At 39.3% G+C, this 22,091-nt stretch overlaps 2 protein-coding genes across 6 annotated transcripts in view; both read right to left on the reverse strand.

Moving 5' to 3' along the window:
• STUB1 (STIP1 homology and U-box containing protein 1) overlaps positions 1-6,820 on the reverse strand; it is a 10,261-nt gene extending 3,441 nt beyond the window's left edge. Inside the window, exons 1-3 of the mRNA XM_022836431.2 lie at positions 5,861-6,820; positions 5,138-5,291; positions 3,313-3,454 (exon numbers count right to left, since the gene is read on the reverse strand). Coding sequence (XP_022692166.1) covers positions 3,313-3,454; positions 5,138-5,269 — 274 coding nt within the window. The 5' untranslated portion in view covers positions 5,270-5,291; positions 5,861-6,820. The remainder of the gene's footprint in view (positions 1-3,312; positions 3,455-5,137; positions 5,292-5,860) is intronic.
• Positions 6,821-8,661: 1,841 nt separating this feature from the next.
• LOC111262281 (atlastin-1) lies at positions 8,662-16,219 on the reverse strand. 5 transcript variants are annotated; one of them, XR_002681500.2, is made up of 7 exons: positions 15,689-16,219; positions 14,236-14,404; positions 13,507-13,618; positions 12,485-12,798; positions 12,093-12,265; positions 9,654-9,749; positions 8,904-8,981 (listed from the first exon to the last, which is right to left on the reverse strand). XR_002681500.2 is itself a non-coding variant. In XM_022836423.2 (6 exons), exons 1-6 carry the CDS (start codon positions 15,711-15,713, stop codon positions 8,740-8,742), a joined length of 1,035 nt encoding a protein of 344 aa, XP_022692158.1. In that variant the 5' UTR covers positions 15,714-16,219; the 3' UTR covers positions 8,662-8,739. The 5 variants fall into 5 exon arrangements, 4 of the variants coding, with proteins under 4 accessions (XP_022692158.1, XP_022692162.1, XP_022692161.1 ...); XM_022836423.2 differs by lacking the exon at positions 9,654-9,749 and having other exon boundaries at positions 8,662-8,981; XM_022836426.2 differs by lacking the exons at positions 8,904-8,981; positions 9,654-9,749 and adding an exon at positions 10,942-11,458.
• Between the last annotated feature and the right edge of the window lie 5,872 nt (positions 16,220-22,091).

Genomic DNA, 22,091 nt, shown 5'->3' on the forward strand with positions numbered 1-22,091 from the left:
TATATATATTCGTTTTATATATATATATATATATATATATAAAATAAACTAGATCAACGATGTCTTCCCTTAAAGGAAGTTGTCTAACTGCGAGTTACAAAATGAGCTCTTCACGTTGCGTTGAAGTGAAATACATTGCATTAATCTACAAAGACAGATCTCTACTCAGTACACTGATACATCGTCTTTATAGTGGTTGTAGATATATTTCTTTATAGATGAAATCGAACAATATTTCGTAAAGGTTAACAGTAACCAAAATGATTTAATAATAATAGGGTTGCGTGACCCTAATCTCCTAATTGGAGTTACCCTCAAATCTTTGGTCAAGCTGTATGATACAATTTCCTAGGTCCCAGAGACAAGAGGATAGGCGCAAAAAGTACGCCAAAAATAATAGTTAGATGCAAAAAATATATAGCTAAAATATATGGTAAGAGAAATGTACAGTGGCTGTAGATGACAATTTGTCAATCTAATTTTGATGCTCTTCCATTTTCAGTTACGCCTATAAAAACGCCACCCGTGTCGTTGTCATCAAATAGAACATGACCATGGACTCATAAAAATAGGCTTGTACGCCGTTTTGCGGCATAACCTTGTCAATGGCTGTGTACCCATTTAGTAGAATACCATCGAAGAGAGACCAAACCGAGGAAGCAAAAATCTCCACATAGTACAACAAATATGTATCTTACACATGATTATCTGTTAAAGGTGAATATAAACATAACCACGAATGGTTAAAATATGCTTGTTTCGTAATTTAGGCATACTTATTGTGCAGTATATGTCCTCAGCAAAGGTTGGATCTTGAATTATTGAAATGAAAGCTTGAACTCTGAATCTTGAATAATTAAAATAGAAAGTATTCAAGCAATATTGTACGATTTACGATAAGTTAGATACGCAATATGCTCAATGCGTGAACCTAACATGTTTTCATTTATGGTCGCTGCCTCCTGTTTTGTAGTAGCCCAGCCATGAAATTTCCTGGTCATTCAATGTATTGCAAACTTGAACAAAGATTTAGCGAGTGATCGTGCCCAGTATAGTAATGTTATATTTCATGTATACGTTATAATAACGTAATAATATTTGCACTCATGTTTGAAAATTCTAGTTGCAAAAAGAAAGCGACTAAATATGATGTGATTTAGTGTACCGACTTTATAATATCAATTTTTATTTAACATGCACGTACAATTGGTCAAGAAAGCTGAGTAGTTTAATTCAGCTCATAGGATGAGTGCTCGGTATGGAGCCTACGTAGAGAACTGATGCTTTCCGAGCTCTCGAATAGCTCGTCATGAACATTTTAGGCGCGGCGCCTAGGGCGCAGGTCGCGGTTTACGATTAATTCAAATTAACAACTCTCTTACCGATCGTTCTAATGGGAGGTAAGGAACTATGGAGGAAAAACCCTGTTATGCGCGTGGCGGTTCAGCAGTTGTGAGGGTCAGTGACGGTTATCATTAAGGTCATCTTTGCTTTGTTAGTACAAATAGAGGAGAACAACTGTTAAGTCAAATTCTTATATTTAAAAAACTAAAAAAATGCATTTCTAATCCGCTTTCTGTAGCTTTGCTCAAATAGAGTCAGCCAGACATTTAGCAAGATTAAAAATATAGTAGTCGTGGTGCTTCACATCAAATCATTATCACAGCAGTATTTTATTACGAATCACCGAGTCCGGTGCGGACGGACCATAGAGTTTGAGCAGCTAACAAACCAGTCCTGCTCATTTCAAAATCGTAGCTTATAAAAAGAAACTCGCGTTTGGCTAAAACGGATAATCATATGGTCGCATACTATAGGTATATAGTATATTTCCTACGAATTACGGCACTGTGTCATAGATAATGGCTAAAGCATACCTGTTATGAGTATAAACGTCTTTCGGGCGGTAGTGAATTTTGGTCTACATTCAGCAACATACATAGCAAAAAGCCGTTTTGAAAATGTATAGACGACGTGAGCATGGACATCCTTCAAGTGGTGGGCAATATAACGTTACGGGATAAATGGTTACGTAAACGGACAATAAAATGCATGTTATAAGGAATTAGAAGGTACAGAGGATGGCGGCATGTGGTTAGCACGGCATCTATAGCTTTAGATAAATATATGTCGCATGACCGATGGCGATATAGCCGGCTGGTCGAACACATTTATATACATAAGCACGCAGCAAAGCTTGAATGTTAAACTTTGATACTTACGCCAGTGAAGACCGAACGACGAATTAAACATTATCAGATCAAATAAAAGTTATTTCCCTCTAATGAATGAAAGTTTGTTTTATTTGGCTTGCTATGAACTTCACTTAGCTCACACGTGTCATCATAACTAAGTCCATTTATAGCCGATAGTTGCCCACGGATAAACAAGAAATTTCTCTCTACGGTGTAATCTGATGACTCCTTCCAAGCCAGTCCTAGAACCTCTGCGCCTGTGATATTTGTAAAATATGTCGTTCCGCCGCAGTGATGTTGTACGAACAGACACACTCTGTCATCCTTTCAATGTAACAAAGAACATACCGCAGTTGGATTTAGGCATTATAGCTGGATTCCGCAACGTTTAACGTGTTTTCCTAACCACAATGACTCCATTGATAGATATATTGAGCAGTATCTCTAAAAGAGATAAACAATTGGTGTTTGAGCTCACGTACATCATGAGCATGTTTTTCATTTGATCGGTTTCGCTCCCGAACGGACACAATCAGACTATCACAGTCTTTTACTTTGTGTCAGTGATACAAGGGGCTATGAAGTATTGACGGGCGAAAAATTCCAGCCTCGAGCTGCTATTTGATGTCATGCAGCTTTTGAATCATCAGCTGATATATGGATGTAGTTCAGAGGAGTTGGGTAGTCAATAAGGTTGTTTTATATATTTTGGCTGCCGTAAGTGTGCCTTAAAGAAATTCTATAAATTTGATTTAAGATGCGGTTTAAGAGAAATTGCTGGGAAAACGGAAATATGCGATAGAAGACCAAACAGATAAATGCTAAGAGTATCACGTACAGTCTAAATTAAGCATTCCTTCAGACGGCTAGTTTTCTATAGTATCAAACGAACCGTAGGTTGGACTCGGTTTCAAACCTTATTTGTCCCTAAATATAGTAGACAAATATATTACCACTGCACCATCACAAAAATCTAGGACCTGAGATATTCGACCCCATTGTAAAGATAATTAGTTATAAAAAGTAGCTTAACACGATAAGTAAAGGTGAGATAGTGGAGACTTACATAGTTTCAGTCAAGCTCGAATAAAAAAGCGCAACTATATATAACGCTTACCAAGAAAGAAATGCCCCTTAACGGAGTTCGGATCCAGATCTGTGGCACGGCGGCAGTCCTGAACCGTCAACTCCCACTGGTGTAACTTGAGATAACTGAGTGCCCGATTCGTGAAGTACAGTGCTACTGATGGGTTTTTAATCTGAAAAAAAAAGAAGTATCGGTATGTGCGTATATTTCCATACTCTAAAAGAAGTTCTGTGGTCGCGCCGCAGATTTCTTTATATTTAGCTAATTAGTTTTATCTGGAGATACTTTAATTAATGCTACTTTAGTAGAATCAATTCAATTCAGCGATGTCTAGTGCTGCTATCTCCCGAATGTTCTTTCTAGAGTCGCGATGGCAAAACAAATTTGAGATAACTTAAGCTCCGTGGTTTCAAAAGTTGACTTTATAACAATAGAAGTAAATCAAACCGATTTCTAGCCAAAAGCTAACGTCATAAGGTGCGAGCAGATACAGAAACACCCTTTAATACGGGTCGCTTGGGCTTACTCAGAAATGATGTATAGAACATGCTTTTAGAGGACAAGAAGTCGAATCGATTGCCCTCCAAACCATGTGCAATGGATATATCCTTACTCTTTTAGTTAATTTTTTAAGAATTTACATATATCAGAGAACACACCTTCTTTGTGAATAAGCCCACTTTTCTCGAGCAATGACGTAAAGCGTTCGGTAAAGGTTAATTTGCGGAATTTTTTGTTTTAACCACATATCATATAGCCATCAACGAATCAATCTCTATACTGACGTGCCATTTGAACGTGTAAGTGTGCACTCGCGTGGCATAAATGTTCACTCTAATTTTAACGTTGTCAGATCTCAACTTGTCTATGTACGTCGGCTGACTTATTTCCATTGCCTTTGTCACGCTTACACTGTAGAGATTATTTGATATCTTTAATAGTTCTTTGCCTATTTTACTGCTCGGTCATCATGAACATAATGTAAGTACGAAAACATGCCGTCGAGTACATGTTCAATTTTTTGAGTAAACAGAAACATATTATCCCATCATCCGACATCGAATTTCAACAGGTATGGGTTCCTTACGTGAAACAGGGATTTGCTTGTCACGTTACCAATTCCTAGAAAACCGCTTGCCAGTAGAAAATCGTTACAACGAACCATGATAATATTATTACTACAACCATCGTTTAAATAAATTACTCCTTTTACAATAAAGCACTTAAACTTCTGTCCTTATTTCTTGCGCTGCTGATAGAGACATCCGCAAAACTAAATGCTTACTCATTCCTTATTATTAAAGTAGTTTTAAACTTGACTACTTATTTGTGCTGAAATTTTGAAACCATTAGAAAAAGCATTACCCACCAAAGCGAGACACCTCAAACAAAGGAACATTTTTGTGAGTAAATCATTAATTAAATTATCAATAATTTACTATTGAGGTTTTGAGAAGTGACCTTTTCAGTCAATGCAAAATAACTTACAATGCTGTTCTCCTTTCCTATCTCTTTCTATGGAACGTATACGGACAAATATTCTCTCTCAAATCGTCTGGTCAATAATATATTAGTGATAATTTTTAAATGTTGTTTAGGTTCTGGCAAAGTGGATCTAAACAAGCCAGCCAGTTTAGCTTCAAATAGATTTGTTACATCTGACGATTAACCTATTTATGGTAGCGGGCCAATACTGGGTAAAAGGCAAAAAATGTTGAGTTGCATACCCGGCCAAGCTTCAGCACTCACGTGGCCCTGATCAAAAACGTCAGCGGTTTGCCATCATGGGATATACATAAATATATATATATACATATATATACTGTACAAAAACAAAAAAAGGGCTGATACTCACAATGGCCTTTGAATAACACTGAATAGCCTCGTCATATTTGCGCACACCGAACAATTTGTTCCCGTACTCACGGAGTTCATTAGCACTCATATTTTCCATTTTTAACTGTTGTTTTCCACCTGACCCCTTCATACTTTCGTGTACCTTACAATCACTGTAATCAAAATAGCAGTTTTGGACGGGTATATTTTGAAAGCTAGAATCAGACCATATCGTTGAATTCACTAACAATGGGATAACAATACTTTCTCAATATCACCTTTAAAAATTGGTACGTCTCCGTTTTTTAGGGTCTCATGCTTCTGTTTAACGAAAAATAAAATCTCGAACAAAATTTATCGGGCTTCGATATCAACTGACAGTCACGCTCAGGCGTATTCTTCACTTTGCGAATATCGCAAACAACTTCGAATTTAATTAATATAGCCCATCAGTTTGATGTATTGACATCGCTGACGCTAATTTCCACAAACATATAATGCACTCAGTATGGATATAATAGTTTCAAGCGGCTCGTCATGAAAGTTACAGGTGCATTTCTCTAAGTAAGTTGTAAAACAATCAACCTAGAAAATGTCTAGGTTCTCTTAGATAAACGCCTGTTACAGCAAATCTGATTGACTGAGGAGTAAATGTTCCAGGACAGCACGTTTCCAAGACAGACTAAAGACGTTTTTTCTATCAGACTTTCCTCCCTGAGTAACACGAATAACAAATACTAACAGATGATATCTACAACAACTGACTCTCCGTTTCGTCGATGTCAACCTAAGCTGACACGCGCACAACCGATTTCCTTTTTCCGCTGGTTTCACTATAGACACACTGTAGACTACCAAGACTGAATCCTCCACGGTTGCTTTCTCGCTGTGGTTCGCTTCGCCTTGTTACAATACCTGCAGCTCACCACTTCTTCCGTTTGCTTCTAAATGCCTGGGTGCGTGTGCCCGTCGTACTTTCAAAACGACGCGAAATAATTTTCAAAGCCAAACCGAGCGCGCTCCTCCCATCTTATACTGCACTAAAAAGGTAGAAGACTGTGATGTTGGGGTGGTGATGACAGCGGACAGATACAGAAGTAAATAACATTTGTGGGGCCAGACAAACTGGACTGACTCATTGACCGACAACCACTGACCGTTAAGGCTGCTACTGTCCGATGCTGGTAAAATCCCCTGGCAATGGTCGTGACAGTAGGTGTTGTTATTGTGATGCCCGCCGACCTGTACGTTCAGCCAGGTAGCTGCTGTTGATCCATTACCTGCCTTCACAGAATCGCTTCTTCGGTTTTGGCAATGACTTCAGTGTTAGAATAGAGTTGATAGATAAACAAGTCAATGATCCTGTTCTCTGCCCCCTTGTTTGTTTCCTTGACTTTCTACCCTTTCTAACCTCTATGCGTTTGCCATGGTTGTCGTCAACGACGTCAAGTTTATGCAATTTAGTTGCTGCCAGCCCTCTCGGTCGATGCTAAACCCCATCTACTTTGACTTGGGATTCTGGCGATTGTTTAACAAAAGCCACTTAGCAATCGTAGTCATATAGACACTTAAATAGTTGTTCATTGCTTCATACACATATACAAAGGCCCTCAAAGGCAAACACATTCACTTCAATCTAAGGTAACGTAGGCAAGCACCGAACAGCTGACGACAGGGCGATCAAAAGACGATCGCAGCGCCACCCAGTCCAGCAGCGCAGAATCATCGATTGTGTGCTTCTAGTCGGGCATCGAAACGGCCATGGAAGAGAATAACTGGGACTACATGTAGACGTGAAACCCATACATGTGTTAAGGGAACGGATGGATGATCTGCATGCTAATCGTTGCGTTAACTGCAAGAGCAAATTTGAATTTCTGGCGGGGAATCGAAGTGCGGCTAGTTGTAGTATGTATTACTCCCGATCTTACTCTACTAGTTATGTTTGATTAGTATGGTATTTAATTATCCCATATGATGTTATTTTACGGATCAATTACTGGGGTGAAGATATCACAACCAGAAAATGGCATTGAACGCCTCCTTGAGCGGAGGTTTTGCTATCAGCCTCAGCCAGCAACATGAATTTTACTTTACAGGCGTGTTGTTTTATAATAGAGTAAAGGTAAAATTCATTCTTTTAAAAATATAGGCTCACAGTTGAAATCTAGACTACAGTGAACAGTTCCTGTGAGTTTATATAACCGGTATCATACGACTGCTTACTTCTCAACCTCATCTGGCCATTCTTAACGTTCCTAATATGAAGTTCGAATACTATTATTGGGTTCTTGATATGGTCTGTTTATGCGAGCCAAAAATGCTTATTAAAATATTTTCAACTGCACTTATTTGCCCATGTACACATTAGGCTTATGCTACATTATTACAAATACCGTTTTCATCCCACTGCAGTGTCTAAAAAGCGGAGCTGATTGTGTAAATGAGCATATCATTTAGGAGGTGGGACGCGCGATAGGTCAACAGAAACGGTAGAATAGTCAAAATTCCTGTAAAATAGCCCTGGCTACCCCCAGATCTCACTCGAGACAGGTTTTCTTTTTGAGTATGCTGGGGACGACACTCTCGTAGGGATGCCTACAATGTCAAGAAGGTTATATTGAAAATGTATATGAAAAAATGTATAGGAACAAGGACTTACGCATCAATGTGTACCTAAGAGTCGAGAACAGTCTGCAAAAATGTATGAATAGTCGAGGTAGTTAAGTTGAACGCTTATGTAAGCAATCGATCGCATCATGGTGCCACGAAAATATAATATACATACACATAACGACCTTCGCGCTTGAGTTCGCTAAAGCTTGCGTGCGTTAGTGTTCTCTTTCAAAGGAAGCTTTCCGTACCCCTCACTCAAATCGTGTATTTTTAAGTTATACACGAACTGGTCAGTTATCATGCTTAATATGATCAAGTAAAAAAGAACAATTATATTGATGCTTAAAACCATAATGCGTTATTTCAGCGGGCAAGAAGCGAACCGTTCTTTATGTAAAATAGTTTATGCACTATTTTTTATCATGTTGCGGCGTCTGCTGGCACTTACGGGTTTGGAAGGGGTCTCACTGGTCTAACTTTAATCGGCGTTTTATACGGCATTACAGTCGCCTTCATACGCGGCTTTTTTGGTAATATTACGTTTTGAAAATGATATTCTCTTATCTTTCGTTTTAGGAACCAAGGAATAACATCAGTAAATTAATATTTAAAGCTTTTTTTGATTGGAGCTGTTAAAGCAACCGAAAAGTCAGCGGATTTCAAAAATGACTTTTTTACAGGAATGTAATAATTCAGGCTCAAGAGCAGTCATGTGACGTAGCGGAACACGGCACCTTCAATACCTTTATGTGCACATACAATAGTTAGCAGGAAAAAAACCTAGGACGGACGTCTACGAGGAGAATATGGCGAAAAATACTACTGACAAGTGGCAACAATATATATACCTACAACTTTTTTTTTTGTTTCCTAACGGATATATTTTGACAGTATATGTTGATACTGAAAAAAATTGTATTTAGAAAATTAGTTATTAGAATGTCATCTGAGGTCCATAATCCGAGCCTCACTGGGATACAAAGAGGCATTCTCTGAATTTATTTTTTAACAACATACACAACAGTGACGCCTAGTCACACTAGAGTCGTCGGAATATCTGCTTTTACTTAAAGCTTGCCGCGCCAACGTATGACCGCTCCCAAGGACGCGCTCATAGAGTTCAACTCTTCTGAAGAACTCACGAAGTGTTAATTCAACTCCATTGATTTTTTTTGGAATAAGGGATTTTAGTTCTATTAGGGACTCGATGAATTCCGCCACGTGACACACGAAGTCAGTCTTCATACCTGGAACAATGATAATAATGAAGCAGCTTTAGTTGTTAACAAAAAAAACTGCTTTTTCCACTACCTGAACTGTGCTTGCATCACTATGACAGACCCACAACACTAGATCTTAGCTGTATCAGAGCTAAGTGACTTCAGTTCTTCCAAACGGTATGCTAACGTTGTTATGCCATACTGCCACTCTCCGGTTTTAAGTCGTAGAGCTTATCCCATAGGTGGTCCAATATCAGTTCCGCGCATTTTAACCATTACTGTAGCCCGCAATGCCATGTATCCATTACGTCATAGTTTCAACTTTAATAAAATATACTGAAGACTCATCACAGGTCCGAGTACTCTCCCCGGACAGAAAATGGAACCAGTCCAATGACACCAAACACTAATTTTCACTATTTATTTACCCAAATGGGTAGGGCGCCTTGGTTAGTGCTACCAGGTTTTTAGAGGCTCTACGGGATGAATTCACAGTAATACTGAAGTAATGAGTGGTAATGTACTAATGGCGGGTGTATTTACCTTACTACAACCCTCTCTGTTGTGCTACAGATTTGTTATACAACACTGTGCAACATTGACGTTCCACTAATCATCATCGGCCATCTTAACTTCTCCCAAATTGTTTCGCCATCTTCTGATTTGCTTACTACACACGCAAAATGTATCAACTCTTACCATGCTTCGGTTACCAATGATACACAAAATCGGAGTTTAAACACACTTTCATTGGGATAAGAAACGGATCTCGTTGAGCATTTGTCACTGGTTAACCTTCAAAATAATGCAACAAAAGCCTAACTTTAGTTTTGTGCGTTAGGCTTTTAGCTAACTTTTGGTGCTAGGCCTAAGAGGTAACTGCGACAACTTACGAAGTAAAATATCAAACGTTAAAAATTTTAAACTTAACAAATAAGTTTAAAATCACACAAAATCTCGTCACCCTTCATAAAACTGTTGATGCCCAAGGCAGGCCCTAATTCGTACAGTCTTATGTCTTCTTCATATATACAATTCTACTGGACTCTTACGACTTTATTAAATTTGTATTCCAATTCCGGACTCAAAGGACGAGTTGCTTCCATTTCTGTCGTGGTCAATCTATAACGCCCGAACGATTATTGTAGAATATTCTGCCTCATTCCGCTGTCCGCCGCTTGTATCATCACTTAGCATAAAGAAGAGTTGCAGCAACTATGGTTTCTCTCACTTTTATATGACGTTAGATTACTTCCTAGGTTTAGGTTAATGTAAGGACAAATTTTATACTCGACAATATCCGGCTCAGCAAATGTTTTGCTTACTTTCTTGTTGAGCTCCGAAGATACATTGTCGCGAGATTATACCGTAACTGTGTTATCCAAAACCTCTTCCCAAGTCTTGTTGCACCAGTATCCAGCAGGGTTGTCAAACCAACGTACAATGCTATCACGCTGTCTTTCAACTGGCTGTCGCGTCTTTAGGAAAACAGTGCATCTGCTTTTGACTGAAAACATAAAAGCTTGCTTTTTGACTGAAAAAGTAAGCTCTTATGTCGCGCAGCCTAGTTTTGCAACTGTCGGAAATGACGCAGGATTGCAGGACCGTGCATATCAGCAGTCTTAGATCATACCACTGCGTTTGTTTTAATAAACAAAAAGTGGCCTTTTGATAGAGTGGGTCATGGAACTTTACTTGGGCAACTGAGTCGCCAAAATACCCACTCGTTTTTCTCCAATGGCTTCTAGCATTGGTAGTTTTTCTGAAGCTTGAAAATGTTTCCGGCTACCTGCCCCTTATGGCGTTCTTCAAAAATGTTGTAGTGACCCTTAGTTATAAGTAATTTTCGTACTTAGTGCTTATTACAAATGCAAAAAACAAAATGCAAGTATATTCCGTATGAAACCTAGTAAAAGAAATAGGCAGATGGCCTACTAACAGTGTACACGACAGGCTTTAAAATGTAGTTGACAGCGTGGCCTATTGATGCAGCTATTCAAAAATATGCAGTTTTGTACCGCTTGATCTCAACTACTGAATTTACAACGTGAATGTTCCCTTACGTCTCCACTGCTCGGGCCACTGTACTATGGGCACTATGTTATGTTTTTAGGTACATTCTTATACTATGCCTTGGCGTGGGAAATCCATTTCATGGAACCCAAGCCCACCACTATGCTTAAAAGTGGGCAAATTTATTTTCCACCGATCCATTGGAGCGCTCTAGTTCATTTACCTTTTAGATCACCGTAATAAAGCGAAATGCTCTGTCTATGTAAGGGGGACCTTATTTTGACTCAAGGTCCAATAATCTGTGCAGAAAATCCACTGCAGGTCCTAAAGCCATTGCAAAAAATGGAAAATGAGGAACAGAAATTGTAATAGCTATGCGTGGAGGATGTGTACGTCGTTTTATGGACGGGGCATATCTGCTTTTATTGTTAATTTTACATTATATATGCGCTATACAATGCCTGTTGTTGTGTTCTACACGCCGTCTGGTCCTGTAAATAAAGATACTGTCAATTCAGTGAAAGCTTTGAATTTAGGTTTAAAACGCAATTTGTTATGGGTGCCCTGAGTAGCATTTCCCAAGGTAAGATTTGTGAAGGGTTCCAGTGCTTTGTTTCGTAATTTAGCTAAGAACGTTCGGTATAACCTCCAGCTTCACTTCATGCGTTTCTTATAAATTCTGCAAGAGACGATTATATTTTAACTATACGGTAGCGGAACATCCAGTGCTTAGTTTATGAACTAATATAGGCCAATGTAGGCCCTGAATAGAAAAATCATCTAAGGCCTAGACACTTGGACCAAACGCAAAGCACTGGACCAGGATCATAGTCTATTTAGTACTGAATGAGACTATGATCCTGGTTCGTTTGTAATATAAAATTCCCGTCAATAAAATGAACAAGCTTTGCTAGCCCAATGGCTAGCACTGGATTTTTCATTGTTCTGATAATAATTACACTTCCGCAGCTTCTTTGATTGATGAGGTATAGATAATTAGTATTATTTTCTAACCAAAGGAGCGCTTCAGATGCTGTTTTAAATGACGAAGTAAGGGTAAGTACAATTACGTTAGCAATTTTACAGCATCGTCGATTACGCTTCAAAGAAAATATTTTTCCTTACGTTTATATCGTTCGCGCTTGCCTTTGTTGTCTTGTTCACATGCCGAACAAACTAAGTCCTCACCGGGATATGGCATTAAGTAGCACTGCACCGAAGTGAAGGTTTTCTTGATACATCGTCCGATTTTGAGAAATTGTGAAGTTGGAGCCCCGTGCCCTTCTCGAAAGAGTTCCCTTCGCAAGGGGTAAATCAAAGTAGAAGGTGCATTGGTTTTTTAGGCTTTGATACCTTATGCTCCACTGCTGTAATTTCGGTAAATTAACGCTGAATTGAAAGGGATCATAGTTATCTTCAGGGATGAGTTTCCGTCTTACTGCACGTTTTTTAAGCATTGTGTTAGTTGCCTATTAAATATTATCCTCCCAAAATCTATCTACAGCTGTAATGCTTACTCTTGTAGGACATCTTGACCACCTTCCCAGCCATAGGGGTATTTAAGCGAAACAGGCCAGTCCGACACAACGAATACGAGTTTTTGTCCAAGCGGCGCGCGGAAAACTGATTTCGAAACGAACTTGAGGAAGTTCTCAAATGCATATAGATCTGTACCACGTATATGCTGATATACGTTGTAAATCTGTATAGAAGCTAGCAGTACACTAAAACAAAGCACGGCTGTGGATTCTGCCGACGCGTTCTTCGTCCCGTACAGACCTTGTGTATCCATTACGAGGACGGCCACGTCCTCGCCGTTTAGTTGACGCACCTAAAACAGCTCAAAGAAAATGAATAAATGATTGCTTAGAAAATCGCAGTAAAACACCGTGCCTTCTCTTTAAATTGTCTAAAAGCACCCAATACATTATAAAGGAAATTGCAAGGTGCGCTAATGTACGGACCTACGTGAATAAGAGATTCGAACATCGGTGGGGGACATCGAGAGCGTGTGACACTTGCCGGAGAGGGGGATGGGGTGTCTGTTGCCAGTCAGATTGCCTGCCTCAAAAAGTCGAAAACTTACCGAGATCGATGGAATGTCGTGCTCACAAGTCGTGCAACATACAACAAAATCTGCTGGCAGGAATCGCTACCGCAAAAAGTTAGTTGAAGACTAAGCTCTCCAAAATAATAGATAATTCATTCGATACAAATTGAGCCTGTATTAAGCTAACGGTTTCATCTTAACTACTCGTTATACAAGTTTACGAGCTTGGAAGACCACGTACGTTTCAGATTCCAGCAAAGTAGCAGTTGTTACTAATGGGAAATGATGTTGTTCTACCTTAGAATATAATCTTCAATATTTTCCTGACTAAATTTGACTGAGACCGAGTGATATTAACAATTAACTCTCATGTATTAAAACAAAAAAATATTTTTCTTTATTTTAATATATATAAATCGTGTGTTTTATTTCAGTTGTTATGTATATACTAACTGCTCAAGATGTTTTTAAAGAGCGCAAAGTTCAAACCTTAAAAATTTCAGGCCATAACGCCACCCCTTCAGGGAAGTTTTCCCACTTAACAGCTTCGGCCTGTTTCCTTGCATGAAACCAGTCCGGCGCGCCCCCACTTCGTAAGTATCTATGAAAAAAACAATTACTTCTATAGCATATTATAATTGCGTCGTACACTGCTATGCTAATTTTATTAGGCATAGTTAATATTCTTTACTAACACAAATCATCTGTACTAGCACGTGGTTGAGCTAACCTTGAAGTAGACTATTTTCTACGGAGAAAATTAAGTTACTGAAAACAGGCCATGTGCATTTGTATAGGGAGTTCTCGTGTTCATCTTCACATATAACGCTGGAACTCTCTGCATTCATATATTCGACAGTGATGAATCGCTAGCCACATCAGTAAATAATTGTAAATATCAGTGAGTTATACTTATAATCGTCAAGATTCGATCTTTTCTAAAGTTTGTTTCAAGTCAAACAGTAAAAATTAAAGTCATCTCAAAGCCACTTTGTCAAAAATTTTTGTATTTCACCTAAAAAGATTTCATGGTATTTTTACTAAATGTTTGAGTTGACCCTCCATAACTCCTTAGTACACGAAGACTATTCATCGTGTGTTGACGGCAGAAACGACGTTTGTTTAGCTAGCAGTTAACTTGAGTGATGTTACCAACCAGGGTTAACAATAATAAGTTCCCGAACGTAAACCCAGTTACAGAAGTTCGTAGGAACGTACCTGATTATACAGCTAAGTAGGAATCTCCTCTCACTACGCCACATCCCAGCTATGGACACAACAGCCACTTTCAGATTTTCCATCTCTCCATTCGTATCGAAGTATTTTCGCAGATCCGCACACCCAAACGCCTCCAATTTTTTATTTAATGAAAATATACATAGCGCATCTGAAGTACCATTTTCGATACGTTCTCAGAATTACGCCAATTTAAAACGGTTAAAACTTATATTGCTCATGCAATTCAACAGAACACCGTCATGTGCAGAGATTTTATCGGGTTGTCAGAAAAACTTTTTAGCTAGGGTAAAATCACGGATGTCGGATAATACGAATCGCATCAGACTGGCGTAGATTTTAGATTTCTGCAAAAATTCGCTACATTGTATAATCTTTTTCACTAGAAAGGCATAATTACTGCCCAGGTCTTTAAAAAATTGGGCTGTTTATAATCAAAGTACTTTATCAGAGGAAACGGCCCAACGATGATTTTTTATTTCGAAAATTTCGATATGAAAAGTGCTCCTCCAATGTAATGTTCGACCAATCACGAAAAAGTTGCGACACTTGCGAATGACAAGCTGGTGAGTAGCCATAGTATCGCCAAAGGTCTAACTATCCGTCAACTTATTTAAAGATGGCTGGCTACAGAAAAAAGTTCGATACTTGTGTGCCATATGAGTAAACGCAAAAAATCTACGCTAAGCGCACCTGCGAAGCTTTACAGGAGTGTAATGAAATCAAACCATTTTTAAAGCGATTGATTGCGACTGATAAAAGTGGATTACACACGATACTAATAATATCCAATAAGTGACAGGGCCTAAACTAAGAATATGATATGTGTTTAATGGGAGTGGAATGGACTCGTGCAATATCAGTTTCTGCCACCTGACAAAATGGTCGACTTCGACCTCTGCAGTCACCTACCATCAAGATTATAACAAACTATTGGAAAAAATCGACCCATAAGCGAAAAGAGAGGTTTTCCACCATCAAAATGGTAGGCTAACGGCATCTTCAGCCACCCAGCAACAGTTCAGAGAACCTAGATGGGAAATTCTAGTGTGTGCGCCAGATAGCTTGGATCTTGCACCACCGGGCTCTCGTCTGTTTTGGCCTCTGTAGAGCTCCCTTAATGGTGTTCAGGGCCGCAAAAAGCAAGTCTCAATTTTTCGTCCAAAAAATACAGAAATTCTACACTGATGAGATTATGATGTAAAAATTATGGCAGGAGTTCGCCCACAAATGTGATGCATAGTTAAGTAATGGCATTTTAAAAATTAAAAAAAAAATACTTGCCTTAACTTTGGCTTAAAATCGCTCGATACATTTTAATACAATTGAATATACAGAATACCCAAAACAACATTGTGGGTATCTCATAGTTCGACATTAAATTGACACCTAAAAGGGTTAGCACAATCACGTCTATATAGTTGTTTGACTTCACCTGGTTTTCTATCCTCAGTAGCCATCCCCACGAAGTCGAAGTTCGTTACCGTCTTCGAGATGAGCGCGAATGAAGATACGGCTTGCTTTATCCGTTACTCTACTATGACTCCGCCTAAAATCTATTTTCCTCGTGGTCAATAACAACGAAAGCTAGTGTCAAATATGTATGAGAATGACGGGCACGTTTAAACTATAATACACCACAAATAGAACCCCCGAAGTCAATTTGATGCTTCAGAGCAGGTGTACAATGCCTTAAATCTCGCTCCAGTGTGCATCGCCGCTCAGATGTTTTGACAAAAAAAAGCTTTCCCACACAGACGTTTCTGAAAAATTTTCTGACGGTGGTTTGATGCGTTGAATTGCTTTTTCTTCACAATAATCACCGTGTATGACTTAAAAATATCGTGAATGTACGTTAGTTCACAATGGAATCCGTGCATTGCCTTTATCGCAGTACAGAATTTGCGATTTTCCTATAGTACATGGTTTTACCGACCGAAAACTGACCAGGCTTCGTTTCTAATTGTATATGGATAAGCAGTATTGCATTTTCAAGTTTTTGCCCTTATTTTAATATATTTAAAATATTTATCATTTAAACATATCTTATCGATATAATATGTATGGTAGCTTCAGATGCCACTCGGTGTATTTGATATCGTTCACCTCAAGCAGGAAAAGCTCGGAATGATATCTCCAAATTAGCATACGCAGAGATACTCGTCTACACTCTCTTATTAACGGGTTTTCAGTATATCGTGTCCCCAATGTTATCATATAGAATCAAGATGAAAATGACGTTCAGCCCTATTGCCTCTCTCGGCTGCCGTTAAGTCCCCATTGTAGATTGGAAGTTGTCGTAACGCTGAGCGAACGCGTTTTTCCCATCAGACGGTCTGGCTGACTGAGAAATGACTGGTTCAAAACTCGCCGAAAACAGTAAACAAAAAATAGGCTTCTGTCACTTAGAAGTCTACTAAATCGTTGAAGTGGCTAATGAAAACAAGTACCGGCCAAAAATGTTTTTCGTATTTTGCGCGCTATTTTTAAGCGGCTAGACATTACTATATTTAGAGGGTTGGCTACTACCTGCGAGCCCTGTGGCCCTAAATCTAACATGTTATGTACTACATTATTACGAGAAAACCAGAGACAGTGAAATGTTGGGCGAATTTAGTGGGTGCTAACGCAGCAGCTAAAATATACTGGCTAAAATCTCAAAACGCTACCGTGGTAAAGACGTAAAGGATATTTCTAAATAAGATTTACACATGAATCTCATTAAAAAACATGTTATATAATGCCCAGATTAATCCACGCGTATTGTCTGGACGAATGAGTCTTCAGTATGTAATTCTAACTGACTGGTTTGTGAATTTAAATGTGAAATCTAATTCAATCTGGCCGGTTTAATTGAGCGGAACCGGCATTGAAATAGGGATTTTTATATCTGAATAATATCTTGAGAGCGGTATACATTTATAATAGCGCTCCCGCTAATAACTATATACATTTATAATAATCCCGCTAATCGACTATTAGTTCATACATTTTTTGCCCCGAAAATTTGCTCAAGGTTCTTCATGATGATTGCAAATATTTGGCAATCGTCCTATTATACGGGTGCCTAAATTGCGTGTGGTTGTATTCTTTTTGGCACAACAGCCTTATCTATAGCGCAAAATTATCTATCAGATCGTTAGCTAGAGATTCTTAGCAAGTTTTTTCCGTTTTCTTCCATTTTCAATATCAGTTTACACAGATCGATATAGGCCAGGCGATTGGCGCTCCATCCAGAAATCGATCATTTCCAGCAATCGTATTTTGTACCTTTCTTCGTAGAAACACAGAAAAGAGGGAAGGAGATTGAATATTGGGAATAATATCTTTTACGCGTTGAGCCTTTCTTTGGGATTACGCTTGCTTCGATGAGAGCAAAAATTTTATCGGGATTCGGGGTGTTGGTAAATAATCGCCACCGATATGCATATAGTAAAACGCCATAATTTTCTTTCAACATGTATTCTCCCGTTACTGGATTGATAGTTCTATAGAGGTTCCAATATTAGAAGTTAGTTTTTTCTCTACCGGTTATTTACAAGCAAAAGTAATCGAATTCAAACATTCGTCACCATCCATTTCCCTATATAGAGCAGACTTGTCCTAACGTATAAATGCAACAATTGCCTGACCACTATTTGAAACTGTGTTAACGGCATAAGCGCCAGGTTAGGTCACTTTCATTTATTTCGACTATGGCCAATACAAAGCTGGTATAGACTTTGGTTCTGTAAGGAACGCCGCTGTGAACCTTTGTGCTCCAATCGCTATAGGGTTAGAAGAGGGGCATCCAGAAACATCTCTAACAACAGGAACTATTTTACATACATATTTAGCGTACGTTTGATGATTGCGGAAATTATTAAGCGCTCTTAACGAGCGTAAATAGTTAGTCTTATCTACATAATTTACGATAATCAAGGGTAATTGCTAGGCAGAATAATGCCCCATAGAAGAAGCAATCGCAAACATAGCTAGAAAGCTACTGATAAAGTATTTAGAAACGCATTTATATGGTCAAGCAGGATGTACTTTTGTTACTTATCTATTGTTTTCAATTCTTTATTTAGTGTGACTCCATTAGAATTGCTCCGGCTTTTCGTTGTTATCGAGCTAATCTGGGTTGTTATTTGTGGAATAGTATGTGGAAAAAGTACGAAGGTGCGAAAAACATCCCAATGATGAGCTGTTTGCCGCCCACCTGAATCAACGTTGAAACACCCATTCCTTAAACACTTACTAACGTTTTCATTAAGTTTTTGCTACAGGTCGGAGAATTTACTTAACTAGAAATATTTTCCTTTGGCGATCTCTGGCTGCAACAAATAGTAAGGGTACTTTCTGATTTCTGAAACCTCCCGTTAGACTTTGTGTGGCTCTCGAATTATAAAACCAGTGAAAAGTTTCGCTCAGAAATAATTGCCGAATATGGAAAAAAAGTGAAGAGTGCAATACACAGAAACGCTGATGGCGCTATTGCTGACGATTAGACCGTATCGGACTGGCAAAATTACTGCCGGATCGCACTATGTAGACTAACTGGCAGTGCACATTATGAAAACATTAATTTATTGAAAAAAAAAAGCGATAGACAATGAGATTAAGCATTGTAACACTCATGGAGAGTAAAAAATCTGTGACCTACTATACGTAAGAATCAGATGAATGATTGAAATGAATATTTCAAGTAAACTATTAGATTATAAGACTTTTTGTACCTTGGCTTATATTCAGGTAGTTTTTAGACGTTTCCTTAGATATTTCTTCATAAAAGATAATCCAGCAGTCTTGTGGCTCGAATGCTCATATGCTCAAAATCGAGCGTAGATGCGTTTCACTCGTACCGGCTAGAATCAGGCGTCCGGAGCAATGCTTAATTGAAACTGTACTGGACGCGTTACTCGAAGCACCACTAAAAAAACAGCATTATCGGTAGCATGACTCATAGTGACTTCGTATAACGTTGTCGATGTTGGAAGGTCTTCGCTTTGACAAATATGGGCATAAGTTTCAGGCTGAATTAGGAAGTCGCAGTTGGCCCTTTTTGGGGTGAGGTTGCCCGGGGCAAGCAGAGACTTTATCGGTCTTTACAAACGATTAAGCATTACTTAGTATTAAAGTGCACTATCTTTTGTTCCTAGATAAGGTTGTCGTTAAGATGTTTGTTAGCTATTCCCCATTATATTGAGGTATTTACGTTGGCAAATAGGAAAGTGGTCTATCATCATATAAAACTTTTCCAGTTTGCGAAACATTTCAAGTTCTTGTCGACGTTGGCAAAATCGGCTCTTTGAAAAGACCGAACTTCAAGTTCGCCATGTATTCTTCAGTTCTCTGTTCAGTGGGTCGAAGTGTTATTTATGGTATTGGCGTTACATTTCCAAAAAATATGAAGTACAAAAAAGTGTATGAGAATTTGCGTAGCAATTAGTTCACATCGAACTCTCGTAGAGATCATATTATTTAAAATGTTTCGTATACAGTTGATGAACTATATCCGTTAAATTTCTCGTTTTGATATATGTAGAGAAGTGAGACCTCACAAGGTTCTACTTCGCAACATAAGTTTCCGGACTTGACGTGCCTAGTATTCTCATTTTGCGATTTTTAGGCATTGGTGTGTGTAGTGGGCCACACGGGTGTCGAGGTACAATTTTGCGGGTAAAGGGAAGTTGCGGAGATGCAGTTCTTAACGCTACGAAACAAGATCTCAACGACGGTACAGACCTTCGAACCTGAAACATTTAGTTGCTTAAATACGATCCTACATTTAATAAATGCAGCAGTTTCAATGAAGGGTTGTTATATGTAAGGGTATTATTATGCACCATTACCGTAAGTGCCATGAAAGGGTTGTAAGTTGATTGCCAGTTGATGCCTTTGTGGAATCATCTAGGATTTAGATCTTATTTAATCGAAAACGCTCAGTTCAGAATCGATTTAGATCATTTGTGTATTCCTCAAATCATAATAATAATAGCTACCAAAGGCTTCCAGCTTAAAAGTTGAGCCCCTGCTCCCGTTCTTAAAAGTAGCTATATTGTACCCATTAGCAAACGTTTTCGACCCCTTGGTCGATTCTCGGCCAATTTCCACACCAGCCATTCAAGCATCAAAACACTTTAATTTTCAGGTTCCGTGCTGCCCTTAAACATTGCTTCGGACGGGTGGTTGCTTCTAGCATGAAATTAAATGTGTCTACACGTGGTTTCGAGCCTAGGTCATCTCATTTTCCCAAGTCTACTAGGCCCCCACGTCGCCACTGCACCATCAAAAGGACCCCGGCGTCATTGATACTAAAATTAGGTGCGTCATGGGTGCCAGATTACATGGTCACCGAACAGCTTATTCTGCGCGTAACCTAAAAAACAACACACGTTTCTTTCAGTTATCTTCGTATGTTATCCTATAGTATAATCGGTATGACCGTGTGCTTATGAATGATTGTCAAACTATTAGGAATAATGTTGGTTTGCAACACAATATATATTGATGCAAATAACAAAGCTGCTACTAGCGAACTGCGACTTGCTCGTGTTCAAACAGCCTTTCATACGCAGGTCTGAAGTGCATTTACCTAGAAGTTATGATATAATATTCGCAGCACGTATCTTTACGTTCAGTTGTATATACTGAGATACGTTTTGCAACAAGCCGCTGCCGGCCATGTGGCGTTATAACTCGATAGCTGCATGGCGCAGTTCGACTGATGATAGTCAATATGGTTTACATGGGTCCAAGCTCTTGTTACCGGCTCAATTTTCACCAGTACCTTAATGCCGTCTTTGAATTTCCGCGAGGCACACCTTATTCGTTCGAACCGCGTCTTTAGGCGTCGTTACCCGTTCTGGGGCAATCGGTGCTCGTTCCGGCATAGTTCCGCCGCATTCTGCCTTGAGGCGTTCTGACAGCCGTATGGCTCTATGGAAGAAGGGCCCTATAGCCGAAGCCGAACAGCCGAAGAATATTTCGAATGGTTTTTTTTCCGGTCCTCGCTTCGGGATGTGTTGAACGAAAACGTTATCCGAGACGGCAGCTTCTGAAGCAAACTCTGTCCTTCCATCACCAGGCACCCCACAGTTTCTATTGCCGTCCATACCAGCTTATTGCACCGTGTATATCCGATAGTCATCTTAAATGTGACCGAGGTAATTATGTCAGAGGTAGCCTGCGACTCGCCGCCATGTAAAACGGGTGACCTTGTCCATCCCGACGGCGCCGAAGCTCTGCGAAATTTACAACGGCCAAGCTACGGCTCCCGATTTTGTCCCCTAGACATACACAAAACGGTTTGTAGTTCAGTTTTTGGTCGGAACGCCCAAAAAGCATTTTTGATAATATCTTCGTATGTTGCAATTCCAGGGGTTCGTCATTCAGTTCACTTTCGGCTTGTCGTAGGGGCTAATGGCTGCCCCCGAAGCGGCCTATTCTTATTATTGCATAAAGTTGGCGAGAATATGGCTTAAGAGCGCTTAACCACTGCATTGCTCGTACAGTGTTTCACTTCCGGAGCAACCAACATACTACAAAGAGTTGCCTGGCCGACCTAGGTAAATGAAGGCCATCTGGCCTTCATTCGTCTGGCCGAAAAAAAGTGCGTTCTCGGACACCAGAGATTCGAAGAGCCTTGTATATTTTATTACACGATACGCAAAATTTTACCTATCTATGTACTTACTATTGCTGCTACTGTGCATTGATGACATCAATGTGCCTGAATTATGCCGTTATTTAGGAAGGTATCGCGACGATTACAATTACTCGAACTGGCCGAACAATAAGCCCGATCATCTGTGCGGAAAATCATCCCGAACTATTCGATCGAAACAAGAAGTCCT

Source organism: Varroa jacobsoni, unplaced genomic scaffold (assembly GCF_002532875.2).
Source record: "Varroa jacobsoni isolate VJ856 unplaced genomic scaffold, vjacob_1.0 scaffold_642, whole genome shotgun sequence".
Classification (NCBI taxonomy): Eukaryota; Metazoa; Arthropoda; class Arachnida; order Mesostigmata; family Varroidae; genus Varroa; species Varroa jacobsoni.

Coding starts and splice junctions, on each gene's coding strand:
- LOC111262281 (XM_022836423.2), bottom strand. CDS start 15,713: ATGGCTACTGAGGATAGAAAACCAG. Junction 14,405..15,688: donor TACTGAGGATAGAAAACCAG/GTGAAGTCAAAC, acceptor ATGGTACTTCAG/ATGCGCTATGTATATTTTCA. Junction 8,982..12,092: donor CAAGCGCGAACGATATAAAC/GTAAGGAAAAAT, acceptor TCATTGTTCCAG/GTATGAAGACTGACTTCGTG.